This window comes from Hordeum vulgare, chromosome 3H (genome assembly GCF_904849725.1).
Source record: "Hordeum vulgare subsp. vulgare chromosome 3H, MorexV3_pseudomolecules_assembly, whole genome shotgun sequence".
Classification (NCBI taxonomy): domain Eukaryota; kingdom Viridiplantae; phylum Streptophyta; class Magnoliopsida; order Poales; family Poaceae; genus Hordeum; species Hordeum vulgare.
In genome coordinates this window covers 588,219,504-588,239,773 of record NC_058520.1, presented here as the reverse complement: position 1 = coordinate 588,239,773, position 20,270 = coordinate 588,219,504, and the positions used below count along the sequence as shown (strand labels likewise).

At 44.8% G+C, this 20,270-nt stretch overlaps 1 protein-coding gene and 1 pseudogene across 1 annotated transcript; both read left to right on the top strand.

Annotated features, from left to right (window-relative positions):
* The first annotated feature begins 4,304 nt into the window (after positions 1–4,304).
* LOC123440846 lies at positions 4,305–5,138 on the top strand (annotated as a pseudogene).
* Positions 5,139–13,106: 7,968 nt separating this feature from the next.
* On the top strand, positions 13,107–13,927 carry LOC123440847 (putative glycine-rich cell wall structural protein 1). Its single transcript, XM_045117391.1, has one exon. The coding sequence runs from the start codon at positions 13,144–13,146 to the stop codon at positions 13,729–13,731; it is 588 nt and encodes a 195-aa protein (XP_044973326.1). The 5' UTR covers positions 13,107–13,143; the 3' UTR covers positions 13,732–13,927.
* The last annotated feature ends 6,343 nt before the right edge of the window (positions 13,928–20,270 follow it).

Here is a 20,270-nt window from a genome sequence, read left to right as displayed (position 1 = left end):
TTATTTCCGGTTCTATTACGAACCAAGACCAATGGGTGCATCAGTCCCAGTTCATGAGGGTAGGGCGCCGGCCGGGCCAGGATCCCGGTTCGTCTGACCCCTTTGGTCCTGGTTCCAGACACGTACCGGGATCAATGGTCGTCGCTCCTGGCGTAGCACCTGTAGTCTCGGTTGGTGGTTTGAACCGGGACTAAAGATCAGTCTTTTGTCCCGATTCTTGCCACCAACCGGGACCAAAGAGATGCCTATATATACCCTCACCCGTGCCCACCTTCTCTTCTGTTTTTTGGCCATGTGGGATGTATGCATGCCCTGCTTTGTTCACCGTTCTATGCATGTACATGAGGTGTTCGATGAAATGATCGAGCCACACTTAAGCTTTCTCCTCTTCAAGCTTGACCTCCAATCTCCATTTTCCACAAGATTTGTCTAGGTTTGGTGGTGCACCAACTACACAAGTGTTTTAAAAGGTTAGCTACTTCATCCTTTCATATCTCACTGCTAGTTTAGCTCATTTCAAATGCTCTAGAAGTAGAGTGGTTCGTGGGTTTTAGTGTAGGAGTGTATGTGGGAGTTCTTTTGATTTATATGTACAATATGAGCTCAAATTAACTTCTTACAGTCTGCACATGTGTAGGTGACATCCCGTCCCGGTCCTCACCGTCGTCGATCGCCTGCGTCGATCTCATCACCGGCACCACCGTGGTGGCTTCCACGTAGCTAGCTCGCTCAGCCTGATTTCACGGCTCCTCGCTACCCCGTGGATAGTATCACGGAGGCTGAACATTGTGTGCTAATGGCAAAATGCCAGAACCTGACCTTGAAAGCGGCGCTCAACTCTGTTGTACCTCCTCGAGCTGAGGAAACTTTCCATTGCCGTCCGATTCGACATGGCTATAATATTGTGATGGTGGATGAAATAATGGAGGGATTTGAGGAATTGGCGCTTGACTACCCTACAGGTGAAGGGGAGATTCATTTGGAAAATTATTTAAGGTCTATATGTCTAGGAGTACATCAAGCTTCCAAACTGGACGCCTTAGCAGACTGATCAGCTGACTCCGCCTCCTCCGGCGCATGAGCGCACTCCGCCTCCTTATCCACCTCCTTCGGCGCATGAGCGCACTCCGCCTCCTTATCCTCCTCCTCCCCTGCCTCCTTCGGCGTGTGAGCGCACTCCGCCTCCTTATCCGCGTCCTCCCGCGCATCAGCAAAGGCGGAAGATAGATGCCGCCGCTCCGGCGGGTAGCAGTACAAGAGGCGGGAAGAAATTCAAATTTGGTCCAAGCCTAAAGGCTCCTGCAAAGTTACCATATGAGAGGACTAAGGAGGAAAACGCAGTAATCATGGATGCCTATAATAAGGCCTTTTTTGCACCGAAACATCCACCTCCAAAGGAGAAAATTGATCCGGTAAAAGCAAAGCGCTGTCTCGATGCCCTTAACCGACCACCACCACGTGTGCTGCCATCACACTATAAGCGAATTCTTGGAAAGACATATGATCAAGCGAAGCAGTCGGGAAGCTTAAGTACCAGTGGTGCAAGAAGTGGGAAAAAATTCCCCAGCTCGGCGAACAGGATAAGCAATCGTTCCCCCATCTCAATGTGTTTACCGATGTTGCTAATATTGATTCGGGGTAGTGGCCGCTAATCCTGGTTTCGCTCTTGGTTATTACTTAAGCGAAGATGTACAGTTCGAAACTGCCCCGGTAGTAGCCCTTAGATACGAGCATGGGAAGCCTCTTGTCAAACCTGAATAGTTGACGGAACTATCAACGATGATGCGAAGACTACGTGATTTGTACTTGAAAGCCTGCAAGGATGGGACCAACGGTATGTACGTGTGAATTAAAGATGAGCACTTTTGTAGTGGAAATGGGTCGTTGTACATTGAGTTTGACGAATTCTTTCATTTATACAATCAAGACGTCCTGAAAAAACGATCATCAGTTCCTATAGTCTGTAAGTATTATTTCTATAATTAAGTCTCTAGCTCAGCTCCTTCATTATTGCGTGTAACTATCCTTACTATATTATGCAGATTGAAGATCCTCGAATGCAAAAGAGGACAAATATATGACATTGGGTTTACTAACCCAAATACCGCAAATGCACATAGCGTATGTAAGACTCCCATGGATAACGAGATATTGTTGCTAACTGTGTTACTTCGACAACATGACAGAAGGAAAATACTATTTCCTTCCAACTTCGGGTGAGTGTTACTAGTTGTCTTTGACACATTCTGTTTCGCTTACTCAAGGCTAAGTGTAATTGATGAGTTATGTGTGCGCAGGTTTCACTTTGTTATGTTAATCATTACGCTCGACGAGGGACTAGTACTTGTCTTGTTTGTTATGTTAATCATTACGCTCGACGAGGGACTAGTACTTGTCTTGGACTTTCTACGAAAGACCCTACAGAGTTGGCGCCGATTAATGAAATGCTTCATAAGTACGATCAATCATTATCACACCATGTCGACAACTTTCTTTCATTTTTCTAATATCAAGTGATCATTTTATTTGCCGTGCAGTGTTTGCAAAAAGTTCACCAAGAGTGCTAAAGGTGAAAGGAATAAGGAGCCGCGATTTTCCTTCTCAAAAGTAAGTAGTACTAGCTAGTTCCGCACATCTTTCATTCATTCTAGTTTCAATACCAGTATCATGCTTGACTATTATTTTGATCGAACTGTATTCTCATAAAGTACTGCTTGAGGCAGGAATCCCGGACTAATTTCTGTGGATACTTCGTTTGCGAGTGGATTCACCAGATGACCTGTGATAACGGCAGATCTTTTAAAGAACTTGACGTACGTAAACAATATTCACATTTTTATTTTATTAGCATCAACCGTGTTGAGTTTAATTCATATATATTATCTAGTTAGGGATCGCAAGAGATGTTATATATTGTATATATGCATGATCGTGTACTATATGTAGTGGGGTCAAGTTGTTCCACCAAGTATGGAGAAAGAGTGGTCACTTGTCTCTATATATATGTTCTTGATCACAATGTTGTGTAATTAATGATTCCTTCATTTGCTTACTAGTTAGCGGCGAGTTCACTCTATAGTAGCTACCGTCGATCAAGTACGAAGAAAGAGAGGTCACTTCTCTCTATATATAGTACTCCCTCCGTTCCAAAAGAACTGTCTCAACTTTGCACTAGCTCTAATACAAAGTTGTACTAAGCTTAAGACACTTATTTTGGGACGAGGGAGTAGCTAGCTAACACAATATGAAATCCCTAAAACCCTCCAAAAATCCTAAACCCCCCATTTTAAAAAAACCCGACGCCCGCGAGCTGCTGACGCGTGGCTGCCTTTTGGTCCCGGTTGGTGTAGACTAAAGGTCCTCCTGCCTGAGTGCCCCGCAGCGGCCACGTGGAGCTCCTTTGGCCCCGGTTCGTAAGCCAAGCGGGACTAAAGGTTCTAGATATTTGTCCGATTTGTTTTGTCCCGGTTGAAGAAACCGAGACTAAAGGCCCACTGGAACCGGATTTAAAGCCCTGTTTTTCACTAGTGTCCATTGATTATTTATGTATATTACGGCTGGTTTTGTCAATGATGTTAGGCATTTATCTGGGGAGAAAAAAGTTGAGCGTGTTAATTACGCTGTTCAGTTTAGGTATCATGGTTTGTAGAGCTAGAGCATCTCCGCTCAATACTAGTTTGATCAAAACTAACACTCCATCCGTTCCTAAATATAAGTTTTGTAGAGATTTTACTACGGACTATATACGAAGTAAAATGAATGAATGTATAGTCTAAAGTATGTGTATATAGATAGTATGTAGTTTATAGTATTTTTTTTAAAAAGACTTATATTTAGAAACGAAGGGAGTAAGTAACAAAGGGATGCCTAGTGTATGCTGCATGCAGGCAGCAGTTTAGCATTAGCAGCGGCACGTACATAGACGCTCAAGTCCATCCCAAGGATTGCATGGCATCGGGCAATGGCAAGCTGGACTTTCAACACTTGGACCCGTCGAGCAAGCTGCCCACTTGATCACCCAAATCCTACTGATCAGTAGTTCTTCATGCTCAAGCACGTGGGCCTACGTTGAACTAGTCCGGGCATCAAATAATATGGTGTACGGTGCTGGCATGAACCCGGTTTTGGATCGAGATCATCTGCTAATCGGTAGTTCTTCATGCACGGTTACTTGATTTTGTCAAAAGCTCCACCCACCATCCCCAACATGCATGGCCGGAAGCACCACTATAAATGTCCATACCATCTTTCCTTTAGAACTCACCTCATCTTACAGCAGTACACACTTCGATAAAATACACACAATGATAGGCAAAAAGCTAGTAGCGCTTGGCTATGTTGTCCTCTTGAGCATTGGAGTGACCAATGCTACAAGGGTGGCCAGATACTCCACTGGAAGTGCCAAGGGAACGGGAGGAGGAGGAGGAGAGGGTGGGGGAACTGTGAGTGGTGGTGGGTCGGGTGCAGGAAGTGGAATTAGGTCTGGCGTGAATTCTAGTAGTGGTAGCCATGCAAGCGGTGGAGGTGGAGGTGGCGGGGGAGGCGGTGGCCAAAATGGTGGAACTGGATATGGTAGCGCGGGTCTGGCTCCGGCTCTGGTTCTAGTCAATATAGTCAAGGATCTTCATATCCTTATGGTGGTGGATATGGTGGATATACTAGCGCTGGCGGTTCCGGTGGCGGCGGTGGTGGAGGGCAAGCTAGTGGTTATCGAGGATCTAGTGGATATGGGGCTGGTAGTGGCACTGGTTCCGGCTCAGCAACTGCTACTAACAATTTTTATAGACAAGGTAGTACAAATGCAGATGCCGGTGGAAATGGTGGTGGCGATGGCGGAGGAAGAAATGGTGGGAGTTGTGTGGGAAAAGGTGTTGGATCTGGGTATGGCAATGCCAACCCCTAGTTCTGTTTCTGTGAGGAATCTAAAAAAATGAAGCCTAACCTAGTGTGTCAAATCGATGTCTTCAACTCTTTTTTCATTTGTTTGTTATCATCTTACGTATGATCAAATAAGGGCTTCATTGTTCTGGTGAAAAATGCACTAGTGTTTTTGATATATTCCAAGAATATAACATGTCAATGTATCACTATTTATATGTAATAAGTTATACACCATCGTTTTGGTGTCAAAGTCGTTACTTTTTTTTTATGAAATCATGTATTAATTTTTATTTGAAAGCTTGTACGATTTTTGAAATTGTGGTTGTTCTTACACTTTGCGAAATTTGATTTGCATTTAAGTTCCAAAGTTTGTTCCCAGTCTCAAATAGTTTATGTTGAAATGTCTAGGAGCTCTATATAATTTTTTGACAAAGCTCTTTTCTGCCGGAATAGGGGGTTTCATTAACTGATAATAATATATTTACAATCCTTCAAAAGGAGCTGCAAAATAGCAGATGTTGCATCTAGGATACAGATGGATCTGTTTGCACTCTTAGTAGCTATTTGCGCGAGAGCATGGTCAACCTTATTTGCCCTCCGTGGTGTATCATATGACTTGCTAACCGAAAACAACGATACCATCCTCTAGGCCTCTTTGTACTGGTACATAGCAACGATCTATTGTCTCCTCCATCCTTCAGGATATTATTGATTGACAAGCTATCAGACTCAATGATCGAAGACATAGTAGCTTGTTTCGGGAAAAAATTAATACCCTCCACACACTCTCATCCATCCACTTCCTCGGGATCATAACACCACCCATTCTATACATGCTCGTCGCTAGAGTTGACCATAAACTAGCAAAAGTTGTATGTCAACAAAGCAAGTGCCTATAGTTGTACAAATAGGGGATTTCTTTGCTTGGGAAATGCTAATTATCCTCTAGTGTATTAAACCACATGCTTTAGTTACTTAGTTAGCCCTCTCAAGTAGTCTTCATGCAAGGAACACTACTACGAAATGAAGCACTAGAGACCCCTCATCACGGACCGGCTACCGGCGAAACATCGGTGATGAGTTTCAACACTGATCGGCCTCCTCAAAGGAATCAGGGATGAGCTTCATGCTGTCGGAGTACCACATGACTCTTAATTAGTCCAATACACACCATGCACAAACTTTCATTGCCTATTAAGCTAGCAATTCCTATATATGTATGATATTAAGTTTGTAAAATAAAAATGTTGTTTATTTTATATGAACATGGGATGGGCATACAACATTGTTGTTGTGACCTTTTAGTGTACTATATATAAATCACTCTTTTTGTAAGAGTGTTTTGTGCAGTGCACCTAAATGACACATTGGTGATGTTGATCTATTTTAAGTGCACTACATAAAAGAAAAAGAACCATTGCCCAAGCTCCCGACCTTGAATGGGGGAGGTTAAATGTAGTTTCTAGTGAGTTAAAGGACTCATTGGAATGTACTTTCACGTTGTTGATGAATCTTCGATGGAAAAACTCTTCTCCCAATTGAATCATTGTAGGTAGATAATTATACATTTGACAGTATCAGCAAGAAATGCAATCCAATATTATGCTCACATATTGCGTGAACATAACTTTGTGTTGCAGTACAAAATGGGGTGCATCCCCATTTTGCATCACCAAAAGATGTCACCACTCACCTGTCTTATGCAAATGCTCAGCCAATAAATAACTCCATGGAAGGCCGTTCTCAAAGTTATCATAGACTGTCCAGTGTATGATGGACAACATAACTGGACGACTAGTTGGCCTGTATGTGATGCCAATGTCATCACTGACCCCAAGGCACTGACGGGCCTGATACTCATCTGTGATGATACAATTTGTCCGGTCGATGCTATTCAAATTTGTAGTAGGGGAAGGAACATACTCAATGGAGTTGTCATCCTTCCAGAGACCGACCATAAGATGCACCGAAAAACATTAGTAGGGTAGCTTTCAAAGTTGACGTTGAAAATGACTATGAAAATGTGATGTCATCCTTCCTTTAGTATACACTTTGGGCGAAGGTCTTTTCCGATGAAGTGGTGTGCGTGGTTCGATAGTTTTGTATCCAGAGGTAGCATCACTATAAAAGCTAACATTACTTCCAATCCAAAAATGGTCCTGACCGGGTGATTCACTATCTCCAATGTGGTTGTTTAACACAGTTGCAAATATGTTTTCTATTCGGGTTGAGCGCGTCAAACATTTGGCCAGGTTATAGGAGAAGTACTGCTGCATCTTGTTGATAGAGGCCTCTTAGTTCAGTATACTGTCCACATGATTCTTTTATGGAACATGGCCTAACATGATTTTTTTTTTCTTTTTTAGAGTTCGAGCAGATTTTGTGTCTTAAGCTTACAATCTATTTGTATAAAAGTGAATTTTACCTTTTTGGAGAGGCCAATGATTTACACACACGATATGGCAACTTCTTAAGATGTGCGTAACGCGATATCTTGGTTGGATACTTTGTAATTCTAATCCATTATCATTGCCTCACTAACGTGAAGTCAAAATATGTCGAAGAGAAATTAGCGAAACACGTGAGTAGTTGGGAAGCGAAGATGTTCTCAGTTGCGCGCGCGCGCGCGGGGGGGGGGGGGGGGGGGTCTTGTTTAGATCAATTGGGCTCACAAACATGGTCCCCTATATGGTGTCCTTTTTTCAGATGAATGTAAATTCTTCTACTAGAGGGACAACAAAAAGAAGAAGAAATATAGATTGGCAAAATGGAGTGCGGTTTGCCGACCAAAAATCCACGAGGGTCATGGACTTGGTATATAGGACCTCTAGGTTAAGAACGATGTTTTACTTAGTAAATGGATGTACATGATTAGCACTTAGGAAGGTGTCTTGCGAAACTCTGAAAAGTATTTAGGCCCAAAACCGGTGTCTCAAGGTATTGCAAACATGGATTTCTCATTTTTGGGCAGGAGTGATGGTGGCTAAGAAACATCTTTTTCACTTCGGTTCTTTTGCAGCCAGGGAGCAGTCTGACATTGTCTTCTAGGAGGATCAACGGTAGGGACCACTACTACTAGGAAGAAATATCTAGCATCTTCACGATAAGGATAATACGCTTGCGCAAGTCTTGAGCATCCCCCTTCTCAATTTAGCCTTTAGGCGGTGTTTGGCAGCCCCCAGGATTGAGTCATGGAACCATCTACTTGGCCACTTGGATTGGGTCCAAAAACAATGTTGATATTAGTTTTGCTGGGATCGAAAACAAAATAGGCGTTTCACAGTAGACTGCATGTATTGGGCATGTACACACTCAAAGATTTCAATGGATAATAATATATCTGAAACTAGAATATACCGGTAAAAGATAAATTGTTTCATTTGATACCATCCTCGAGGCGTGGTACCAACCAAGGACAACCTCCTTCGGCGTAACTGACAAGGACGCAAGAAGGGTGTTTTTTTTTCCACCACGACGCATATATTCTTTCAATGATAGTTCGCACGTTCCACGTGGTTGGTCATCCAAGTTGTGTCCACTTTCTGTCCACCTCGAAGTGTCTTCAATATGCATGATCACTAGCTCAATGGGATTAAATTTGGCCTTTTTAGGGTGCGCAATAGCAAAATGGACTCCAGCGGACGCGCGACAAACGCGCGCACGGCATATAGATTACAGCGCTGTCGAATCACCATCGCGCGCTGTGTATATAGTGCGCCCGCTTCCGCGCGCCGCACTCTCTCCACCATGCCACCTTCGCGCCGGCGGGCCGGCGAACTGACCCGATGGACGCCCTTGCCGGCACCCCCCTCACCCCTTCCTACACCCTCGACCCCTCGCGGCAGCCGCCGCCGCAAACCCTAGCACGGGGAGCTTTGGCTTTGCCTCCGCCGCCGCTCCTCCAAGCACCGACGTCACGCGCGGCCTTTTCATGCCGTCACGGATGACCTGGTGGCGGGTGGCCTCGCGTCGGCCCCCGCCGTGAAGCCACATGCCCCCTTCTCGAAGCTCCCAAATGCGACGCGGCCAAAGAAGGGCAAGGTTTCCACGAAGAAGAACAAGGCGGCAAACGCCTCCGGCTCCTCCAAGCCATCAAGGAATAAACTTGCATGGCATGCGAGGGCCGCGGCGCCTACCAAAGCGCCGACGAGCTCACTTGTTGAGCCGGCGGCCGACGCGCACAAGGTGTTCGAGGAAATGCCCGAAAGGTAAAAGATTTTGCCAACTTTTTGTTGTTGTTATTTTTTGAATGCATACATGTAGATAGCTCATTTGCTTGGTTTTATATCCTTTATAGTGTCAACGATGAGGCATATATGTCGACTATGGGTGTTGGCTCCAACAATTCTCATTGATCTCAAACCAATGACATGTATTTCGATGACCATGAGTTCGAGGTGGACGAGGATGGTGGCGGCATTGTCGACGCACCAAAAGGAAGAGGAGGCAACTACACCAACGATGAAGACATATTGCTATGCAATACTTGGTTGCAAGTGTCGAGGGATCCATCTGTTGGAGGTGATCAAAGTCGAGATGCATATTGGAACCGAATGAAGGAGCACTTTGATCTACACAACAAGAGTGGAGTTGACCACATGGAACGATCTCTTCGCTCCCGGTGGTCGACGATCAACCGATATTGTCAAAAGTGTGCGGCCGCACAAGTGGCGGTTGACAAGTTGAGCCCAAGTGGCACCAATGATCAGGATAGGGTAAGTGTCATTTCATCCATGTTCATCATGCTTGTTATTGGTGTTTGTAGTGCTAACTTGTTTTTTTTTTGTAGTTCAATATTGCACAAAACTTGATCAAAGGAGAGGAGAAGATGAACAATAAAGGGAAGATCAAGAAAGGGAGACCATTTACCTTGCCTCGTTGGTATGAGGAATTGAAGGACGATGAGAAATGGAAGAAGCATGACGACATCGATGATGTTGATGAGAGCAACAAACGCAATCGAACAATTGAGTTGGATCATGATGAGGAAGAGGAATCAAGTGATGTCGGCAAGAGAAGCCCTACACCAAACTCCGTTTCATACTCGAAGCCAAAACGACCGGATGGGTGCAAGAATGACGCAAAAGAAAAGAAGAAGAGGAAAGGGGATGATGAGCTCAAAAATGCTATGGAAGCTATTGTGAAGGCAAGAAAAGAAGCAAACGAGGTGAGGAAGATGGCAAGGACCCAAGATGCCGCAGCCGGGGAGAGGAGGTTGGCGGCCGAGGAGAGGAGGGTGGCGGCCGAGGATAGGAAGGTGACATTGGATGATAGGAAGGTGGGCATGGAGGAGCGATCTAGGTTGTTGGAATGGGAGAAGCACTTGTTCTTCTTGGACACATCTACCCTCAATGAGGTGCAAAAGGAGTATGTCAATCTTACCCGTGAAGAAGTCTTGATCCAAAAAAGAGCCATGATTCGCGGCATGGGTGGCCCTGGCATAGGCGGCATGAGTGGCTTTGGAGTTACCATGGGCGGCATGGGTGCCATGGGTGGTTTTGGAGCTACCATGGGTGGCTTTGGAGCTATCATGAGATCATAGGAGGCATCGGTGGCTTCGGAGCACCTCCGGGCGGCATTGGCGGCATGGGAGGCATGAGTTTTGCGTCTCTCATGGGAGGCACGGGAGCACCTCGGGGCGGCATGTCTTCCGGTGTGCCAGCACCTTCGCATGATGCCGTTGAAGATCTTTCCAACACCGCGCGTGACAATGAAGAGGAGGAGGAAGAATCCTCTTCGGATGATGAATTGGAGGAAGAGGAAAAGGAAGAAGAAGAAGATGAAGATGAAGACGAGGACGAGGCTTGATTCTTGATGGGCGATTCGTTGGTGTGAACTTTTTACGTGGGCATGAATTTGAACTTGTGGGCATGAACTTGGTTGGATGATGTTGTGTGCATGAACTTTTTATGTCATCATGAACTTGTTTGTGTTATTTCTATTATGCCATGTCTTTGTTTTGATGTTTGAAATTCATTTTGTGTTCAAAATGTGTCGAAAATGCAACATATGGCAAGCGCCGGCTACTCGCGCGTGCTGCATTTTAGCGCGCCTGGAGCTACGCGCGCGCTGCATTTTAACGCGCCTGCTGGAGCCAGCACTGGCCGCCGCGTCAAAACAGGCGAACGTCACGCTGCAAACTGATTTTTAGCGTGCCACGGATTGGGCGGCTGTTGGAGATGCTGAGCAGGTGGCCTCGGATGTTTTACCCAGATGGATGGCGGCATAGTCTGAAGACAGACCCACCATCAACGTCGTCCTAGGTAGTGCTTCAGTCTTATATGGCTTTATTGTTGCCACTGTTTTCATTTTTAGTGTATGTTTGTAGGGTTTGGTGCATCCTACTCATGTTGAGACTAGGGTACGCTCATAATTAAGCTGCATATATGATTGTTGCCATTTTAATGTAATAAAACCACCTTTTTAGAAGAAGGAACGGTTAATTTGTCTTGAAGATTCCATTGCTCACCGTGCGTCCAACCTCACATACATTGCTGGGATTCTCCACGTCTGGATGCTTGTTTAATTGTCTAGATTAACAAGCATGTAAGAGTTAATTTAGTTGGGTGTCGTGTACTTCATCGTGGAGTATAATCGATTCAGTTATTCGGTGTAACCAAGCATAACTAACAACGTAAGCTGGGCACAACTAATATCAATTTGATCTTGTGTTACTTGTTGCGCTTATCCACATGCAAATGTGATTTTAGCAAGTCCCATTGCTCCTTTGCATGCATCCATGGGTTGCCATTTTCTCATTTCTACGTACTATGCCAATTTTAAATGTCAAGGTCAATCGTGAGAATTTCGAGGTCGACCCCAATGTCAACAGCTGAACTGCCTCATCCGAGTCAGTGAGTGTTGATCTTCTCTACTACCTCTGTCCCGGTTTATAAATCATTCACGTAGTTCTAGGTCGACAATTTAACTATCTAAATATGTATCATATGTGATAAAAAATATATATTTAGAAACTACATCCGTGTAGAAATCTAGTGATATACTTTTCATGACATATAACACATATTTAATTTCTCAAATCGGTGACCTAGAACTACGCGAATGACTTATACACCGGGACGGAGGGAGTACCAAAAGTTTTTTCCCTTTTTTGGTATTGTATTTTTCTTAACGTGAACTTCCACTTACATTAGTGGATGGCATCTATTTTGTTTTAGAGTTAAACGGATGGCTCCAAAGCAGCTTCCAATTTGTAAATAATTAAATATATCAATATTTTCTCTTTCATTTGACCAACCTCTTTATCATTTTCATATATCAATTTCATTACCTACATGACTAAAACAAATTAACTAAAATGGGTATATGTCGAGCTTATATGTGTTTAACGGAGCTCACATCTGCTTCGGCTACACAACTCAAGGTTCCGTTCGATCAAGATATACTTCCTATCAGTTTTTAAGCCCTAGTAGACAGAAACGAAAATATGTCCAGTATTTCAAATAAAGCATCCTAAGAAAATTTCGCACAGGTTAATCTCTTCAATCTTCGTTACCTACATGATGCATGTATCCAAGTAAACAAGCACCAATTAAGCCAACTAAAAAACACTAATTAAGGCGCTAAATATTATTTGTAGGCCTCTACTGGAACTTTCATAACAAGTCCACACCACCAACATGCATGGTCGGAGTTAATGGCATGCTGAACGGATCAGGACTACTGCATGTACACGCGCTCAAGTCGACTCAATTACATAGTCAAGATCGTCGTTTACTTCGATTCCAGCTCTTGATTGCCATTGGCAACGGCGCAGCCACTTGCCGAAGTTGTTAATCTGGCCACGTTGCTAACACAACGGGCAGCTACGCTTATGCACATCTGCTGGCATGAACGTGGTTTGGACTTTTTCTATCTGCTGCAACGCCCATGGATATATATGCCGAAGTCAATACGAGAACTTCAAGTTCGTGTGTGTAACATCAAGTACTGGAGCTAGCTGTGGTTATCACTGGATGCTTGCATGTGAGTGTTGAACCGAACGAATGCCAATCGAAGAGAGCATCTAAAGAAAATCTCGCACACACGGTAATATCTCCAGTCTTCATCGCCTACATGGTATGTATCCAAGTCAACAAACACCAATTAATGCGCTAAATATTTAAGCCTCTACTTGACATTGTCAACAAGTCCTAAGCACCCTACCAATATGGTCGCAAGCACTATAAATACTCATACAGTTTTTCGTTTAGAACCCATCTCAACTTGCAAGAGTACACTTCGAAAGAAGACACACACACAATGGTAGGGAGAAAGTTACTAGCTCTTGGTTTCGTTACCATGTTGAGTATTGGATTGGCCAATGCTGCAAGGGTGGCTAGGTACTCTAGTGCCTCTGGAGTAGGAACGGGGGGAGGAGAGGGCGGGGGGTATCAGGGTGGAGGCGGCTCCGGTTCTGGGAGTGGAACCGGGTCAGGCGTGAGCTCTAGTAGTGGTACCCATGCAAGCGGTGGAGGAGGAGGCGGAGGTGGAGGTGGTAGCCAATATGGTGGATCTGGATCTGGTAGCGGGAGTGGCTCGGGATCTGGCTCTAGTCAATATAGTCAAGGATCTTCCTATCCTTATGGTGGTAGCTATGGTGGATATACCAGTGCTGGTGGTACGGGTGGCGGCGGTGGTGGAGGGCAAGCTAGTGGTTATCATGGGTCTAGTGCATATGGGGCTGGTAGTGGCACTGGTTCTGGCTCAGCTACTGCTAATAACAATAGGTATGGACAAGATAGTAATGCATATGCAGGTGGAAACGGTGGTGGCAATGGTCGTGGAACAAATGGTGGAAGTGGTGGAGGCGGAGGTGCTGGATCTGGGTATGGCAATGCCTACCCATAGTTTCCTTTACATGAGGAATCTGAAAGTATGGAGCCCAATCTAGTCTATCAAATAGACGTCTTCAAACTTTTTCATTTATTTGTTCTCGCCTTACGTATTATCAAATAAGGGCTTCATTGTTAAACAATGTTGTAGTGTTTGTCACATGTACGAATAATGTAACATGTCAATGTATGTATATATATGTATCAAGTAATCAGCGTTTGTCCCAAGTCACTTGTGATACAATACTTGATGTTGTATTGGTCTCTGTCGGTACAATACGATGTCTTTGCAGCTGACTGTAAATTCGCAGCCACCCTATGCCGTCATAATAGCTTACTATAAGGACACATGGTTTCTTTGACTAGGAAATGGTAATCATATATAGTCTCATGTACTGCTCTCTATTTTCCTGTTTAAAAGGCTCACACTAAGGTGTTTTTATTTATCTAGTCCTGATATAGCATTTGTCACTATGCACCCTAGCGAGTTATGAGTCATCCCAATCTTCACACACATCTGTTTTCCATAAGTGAAAGTCAATCATGAGAACTTCTATGTTTCTACAATGACAAGTTTTAAAGGACTGCTCTATTCAATCAACCAGTGAAATACTTGTTCGAATGCCGCCACTTAATTTTACTTTATGGGTCATCATTTACTTCACTCGCTGGAGGACTTGATCTATCGTCCAGCTAGCTAGCTAATCAGTCCTGCATCCCTGGTTACTTAACCCTAAGATAAACCCAACCAGTAGTCCACCTGCACATGATGAAAAAATAGCAATCATGAAACTAGCATAAATAGTACTCCCTCCGTTTCTAAATATAAGTCTTTTAAGCGATTTCACTAAGGGTCTACATACGGAACAAAATGATTAAATATATACTCTAAAGTATGTCTATATACATCCGTATGTAGTCCACTAATGAAATCTCTAAAAAAACTTATATTTAGGAACGGAGGGAGTACATAGGTAGATTTATTTGTTTATTCAAGGTATTTATAGTGGTATATAAGGTAGCAGCCGCCGCCGCCTGGGAGCCCCCGATCCAGATCGGATCGGGAGGAGTCCCCGCTCGCCAGCCGACGTGCGCCAGCGCCTGGGTCGCGCGCCTCGGCCCGTCCACCCGCTCCTGGGCCGGCCTCCCGTCGTGCAGCGCCCCAGGCCCAGCAGCAGCTGCCACGAGGCCCAGCGCCAGAGCCGCCACCTCAGCCTCCCCGCCTGGGCCCGAGGCCCACCAAGATGAGCAGCCCCGCTCCGTTAATCCCCGTCCGTGGCGATTTAATCTATGCTGCGCCATGCCCCTGTGTCGCCCGTTAGAATTAGATTCCGTCCGTTAGCTATTTCGATTTTTCGGAGTTTAATTATAAATTCCAGAAAAATGACGATATTTAAACGTCCGTAGATTTTAAACCGTAAGTCGGATCGAGGAAAGTTGTATATGTATCTCTTGTAACTTTTTCAGTAGAACACGATTTTACAACTTGCATAATTATTTGACGTAGTTTTACGTGTCAAACGTCTAGTTTAACGTGCTGTCCCAATAGGGGAACGTCCCGTATTTATTTTTCTTGCGGTCCGGAATGCTCGAGTGCCTTAGATAAATGCCCATGTTCTTGGAACTAATTTTCCATGTATTTTAGAGCGGTCATTTATATTTTTACGTGTAGGGATTTGCTGCTAGTTTATTTTCCCGTATATAGGTTATTTTCCCGCATTTATGTGTGGCTTTATTTTTGTTGTGCAACCCCACATATTTTATATGTTTCCGGGGTGCAATTAGTTTTAGCATTAGAGCAAGTTAGTTCGCGCGATATTTTGCCGTGATGCCCTTTTGTTTAATTCGTAGGATTTGTTCCGTGCTTCGTTTGAAGGAATTGTCAACTACGGAGTTGTTCTTAGCTGTTTAGTCTAGCCTCTGGTATTTTTAGTTGCAATAGAAATGCATGTTTAGGTGTGGTTTGATTGCTCTCAAGTTGCTAGAAATAGTGCTGATTTAGAGGAGCTGAAATATTTCTAAGTCTGGAATCGGTTATATTTTGTTGCTGTCTTGTCTTGCTTGTATCTTGTGTTCTGTAGCTCTTTTGAGGTTGGTCCAATGGAGTTAATTATAAACCTTGTGTTTCTCTAGCATGATGTAAATGTTCATGCCATTCGGAGTCCTGTAGATATAGGTTTTGCTGCTGTCAATATGGCTTCAGATCGAAAACCGCACTTTCATGAGATGTAATTTTCACTAAGACTGAAATAGTATGTGAGATGCCATTTTGTGACTTCTTTCCCTAGTGATCCATGATGCCATGCTAGTTGTTGTTAGTTGTTTGTGGTAGTACGTCTTGCCCTCTTTCGTGACATGTCTTGGTTGATTATATTTGAATTGTGTAGCTCGTAATTGTGGGGTGTAGAAAGTGCTATGCGGCTGATTTTGGCAGATTGTAGTGATTTCTTGTTTTGCTCGTAGCTTTTGATCCGTAGCTCCGTTTTGATCGTGTCCTATATGAAACTTGCTTAGAATCTCGTGTAGTTTCATTTTCTCTTGGTGGTTGTATGTTTTGAAGTGCTCGTGACCGTCGTTGCACACATATTGCATTCATGCCATCATATCTTGCGGTGTTTCTATCTTTTGATCTGTAGCTCCGTTGAAGATGTTCTCTATGTGTAGATTGCTTGCCTTGACGCGTAGAATCACGTGAACCTATTTGTTTTGCTGTTTAACAACTAATTAAATGTGTTAGTTCAGATCTGGACAGAATTATAAATTAACATGTAAGGTCGTCTCGGAGGTGCTATATGTCATTTTCGACCTCATTTAAAATGCCTAGATATGTAGATTAATTACGCTTCACTTCTTTCCATGTTTAACCACATTTAATATTGTCGTGTACCTAATCGGGATATAACTAAATAATTAATGTGGAGTTTCGTCAATATGCAACTCGTTGCATATTGAACTTCAATTAATGTGTAGTGTTTAATTGTGTGATTTGTCATGCCGTGACTTGCATGTTTTCAGCTGTTCATGCATCATTTGTGTTGTGCATCGTGTGGTGAATTCGTGTGTTGATTTGTGTTTCCGGTTTGCTTCGTCTCGATAGAGTTCCGCAAGCGTGTCGGATTGTGAGGACCCGTTCGACTACGTCGGTTCGTCTGCTTCACGGAGGCATTCTTCTTCCAAGCGGGATCTCAGGCAAGATGACCATTTCCCCAGATACCATTACTATCATTGCCATGCTAGTTTTACCGTTTCTATCGAATATGTCTCGTTGCCTACCACATGTTAAATATCAGCCTCTCAACAATGCCATGATTATCTTCAACCTGTTCGACCTAGCAAACCACTGATTGGCTATGTTACTGCTTGCTTAACCCTGTGTTAGCGTTGCTAGTTGCAGGTGCAGATGCTTCCATGTGAAAACATGGTTTCCTTGTTATATCATCATTTTAAATGCTATTTAATTTAATGTACCTATATACTTGGTAAAAGGTGGAAGACTCGGCCTTCCTAGCCTGGTGTTTTGTTCCATCTTTGCCCCCTTAGTTTCCGGCTACCAGTGTTATGTTCCATAAATGAGCGCTCCTAACACGATCGGGGTTGTTATGGAGACCCCCTTGATAATTCGTTTTAGATTAAAGCTGGTCTGGCAAGGCCCAACTTTGGTACTACATTTGCCTAATAACCTAATAATAATGCATAGAGACCCGCCGGCACCCGAGGAAATTTAATCAACCCCCGGGCCAGTGCTCCTCATGAGTGTTGGTCCAAACTGGACAGACTGCGGGGCCACCATGGGGCAACTCGAGGTTTGGCACCTATAGGCTTTTCCATCCGTCGTGTCCTGAGAACGAGATACGCGGCTCCTATCGGGTTCGTCGACATGTCGGGCGGCCTTGCTGGATTAGTTTTGTTGGAAATATGCCCTAGAGGCAATAATAAAATGATTGTTATCATATTTCCTTGTTCATGATAATCGTCTATCGTTCATGCTATAATTGTATTAACAGGAAACAGTAATACATGTATGAATGAATAGATCACAATGTGTCCCTAGCAAGCCTCTAGTTGGCTAGCTCGTTAGTCAATAGATGATCATGGTTTCCTGATCATGGACATTGGATGTCATTGATAACGGGATCACATCATTGGGAGAATGATGTGGTGGACAAGATCCAATCCTAAGCCTAGCACTAGATCGTATTGTTCGTATGCTAATGCTTTTCTAATGTCAAGTATCTTTTCCTTCGACCGTGAGATCGTGCAACTCCCGGATACCGTAGGAGTGCTTTGGGTGTATCAAACGTCACAACGTAACTGGGTGACTATAAAGGTGCACTACGGGTACCTCCGAAAGTGTCTGTTGGGTTGGCACGAATCGAGATCGGGATTTGTCACTCCGTGTGACGGAGAGGTATCTCTGGGCCCACTCGGTAGAACATCATCATGAGCTCAATGTGACTAAGGAGTTAGTCACACGATGACGTGCTACGGAACGAGTAAAGAGACTTACCAGTAACGAGATTGAACAAGGTATAGGTATACCGACGATCGAATCTCGGGCAAGTTCTATACCGACAGACAAAGGGAATTGTATACGGGATTGATTGAATCCTTGACATCGTGGTTCATCCGATGAGATCATCGTGGAGCTAGTGGGAGCCACCATGGGTATCCAGACCCCGCTGATGGTTATTGGCCAGAGAGGTGTCTCGGTCATGTCTGCCTGTCTCCCGAACCCGTAGGGTCTACACACTTAAGGTTCGATGACGCTAGGGTTATAGGGAATTGTTATACGAGATTACCGAAAGTTGTTCGGAGTCCCGGATGAGATCCAGGACGTCACGAGGAGCTCCGGAATGGTCCGGAGGTAAAGATTGATATATAGGACGGATGGTTTCGGAGACCGGAAGTGTTTCGGGCATCACCGGTAACGTACCGGGACCACCGGGACCACCGGAGGTGGTCCCGGGGGACCACCGAAGGGGGGCTGCGACCCCAAGAGGTAAGATGGGCTAAGTGGGGGTGGGAACCAGCCCCTAGTTGGGCTGGTATGCCTCCCCACTCAGCCCATGGCGCAGGGGAAAGGAAAAGAGGGGGGAACCCTAACTCAGGTGGGCCTTAGGCCCACCAGAGGGGTGCGCCACCCCTCCTCCCTCATCTGGCCGCCACCCCTTCCCCATCTGAGGGCTGCCGCACCCCTTAGGGGTGGGAACCCTAAGGGCTGCGCCCCCTCCCTCTCCCCCTATATATAGACGAGGTCCGGGGCTGTTTGAGACACGGTTTAATCTCTCTCTCGCAGCCCTGCTTCTCTCCCTCCTCCTCTCTGCCGGCGCTTTGGCGAAGCCTTGCCGGGAGACCTCGTCTCTCCACCAACACCACGCCGTCGTGTTGCTGGTCTTCTTCCCCAACCTCTCCCTCCTCCTTGCTGGATCAAGGTGCGGGAGACGTCACCGGGCTGCACGTGTGTTGAACGCGGAGGTGCCGTTGTTCGGCACTAGATCGGAATCGCTGCGAGTACGACTCCATCAACCGCGTTCTAGCAAACGCTTCCGCTTAGCGATCTTCAAAGGTACGAAGATGCTCTTACCCCTCTCTCGTTGCTGGTCTCTCCATAGGAAGATCTGAATAAGCGTAGGAAAATTTTGAATTTATGCTACGTAACCCGACAGTGGCATCCGAGCCAGGTTTTCGATGCGTAGATTCCATGCACGAGTAGAACACAAAAGTTGTGGGCGATGGTTTGTCAATTTGCTTGCCGTTACTAGTCTTATTCTTTTTCGGCGGTATTGTGGGATGAAGCGGCCCGGACCGACCTTACACGTACGCTTACGTGAGACTGGTTCCACCGACAGACATGCACATCGTGCATAAAGGTGGCTAGCGGGTGTCTGTCTCTCCTACTCTAGTCGGATTGGATTTGATGAAAAGGGTCCTTATGAAGGGTAAATAGCTTTGGCATATCATCGTTGTGGCTGTCACGTAGGTAAGAAGGCATTCTTGCTAGAAACCCAAATCAGCCACGTAAAACTTGCAACAACAATTAGAGGACGTCTAACTTGTTTTTGCAGGGTTTGACATGTGATGTGATATGGCCAAAGTTGTGATGTTGCATGTATGATGTATGAGATGATCATGTTATTGTAATAGGTTTCACGACTTGCATGTCGATGAGTATGACAACCGGCAGGAGCCATAGGAGTTGTCTTAATTTATTGTATGAGATGCAACGCCATGTGCTTGCTACTTTTACTTCATTGCTAACGGTTAGCCATAGTAGTAGTGATAGTAGTAGTTGGCGTGACGACTTCACGGAGACACGATGATGGAGATCATGATGATGGAGATCATGGTGTCACGCCGGTGACGATGATGATCATGCGATGCCCGAAGATGGAGATCGAATGAGCAAAGATGATAATGGCCATATCATGTCACTATATGATTGCATTGTGATGTTTATCATGTTTTACATCTTATTGCTTAAAACGACGGTAGCATAATAAGATGATCCCTCCTAAAATTTCGAGAACGTATTCCCCTAAGTGTGCACCGTTGCGA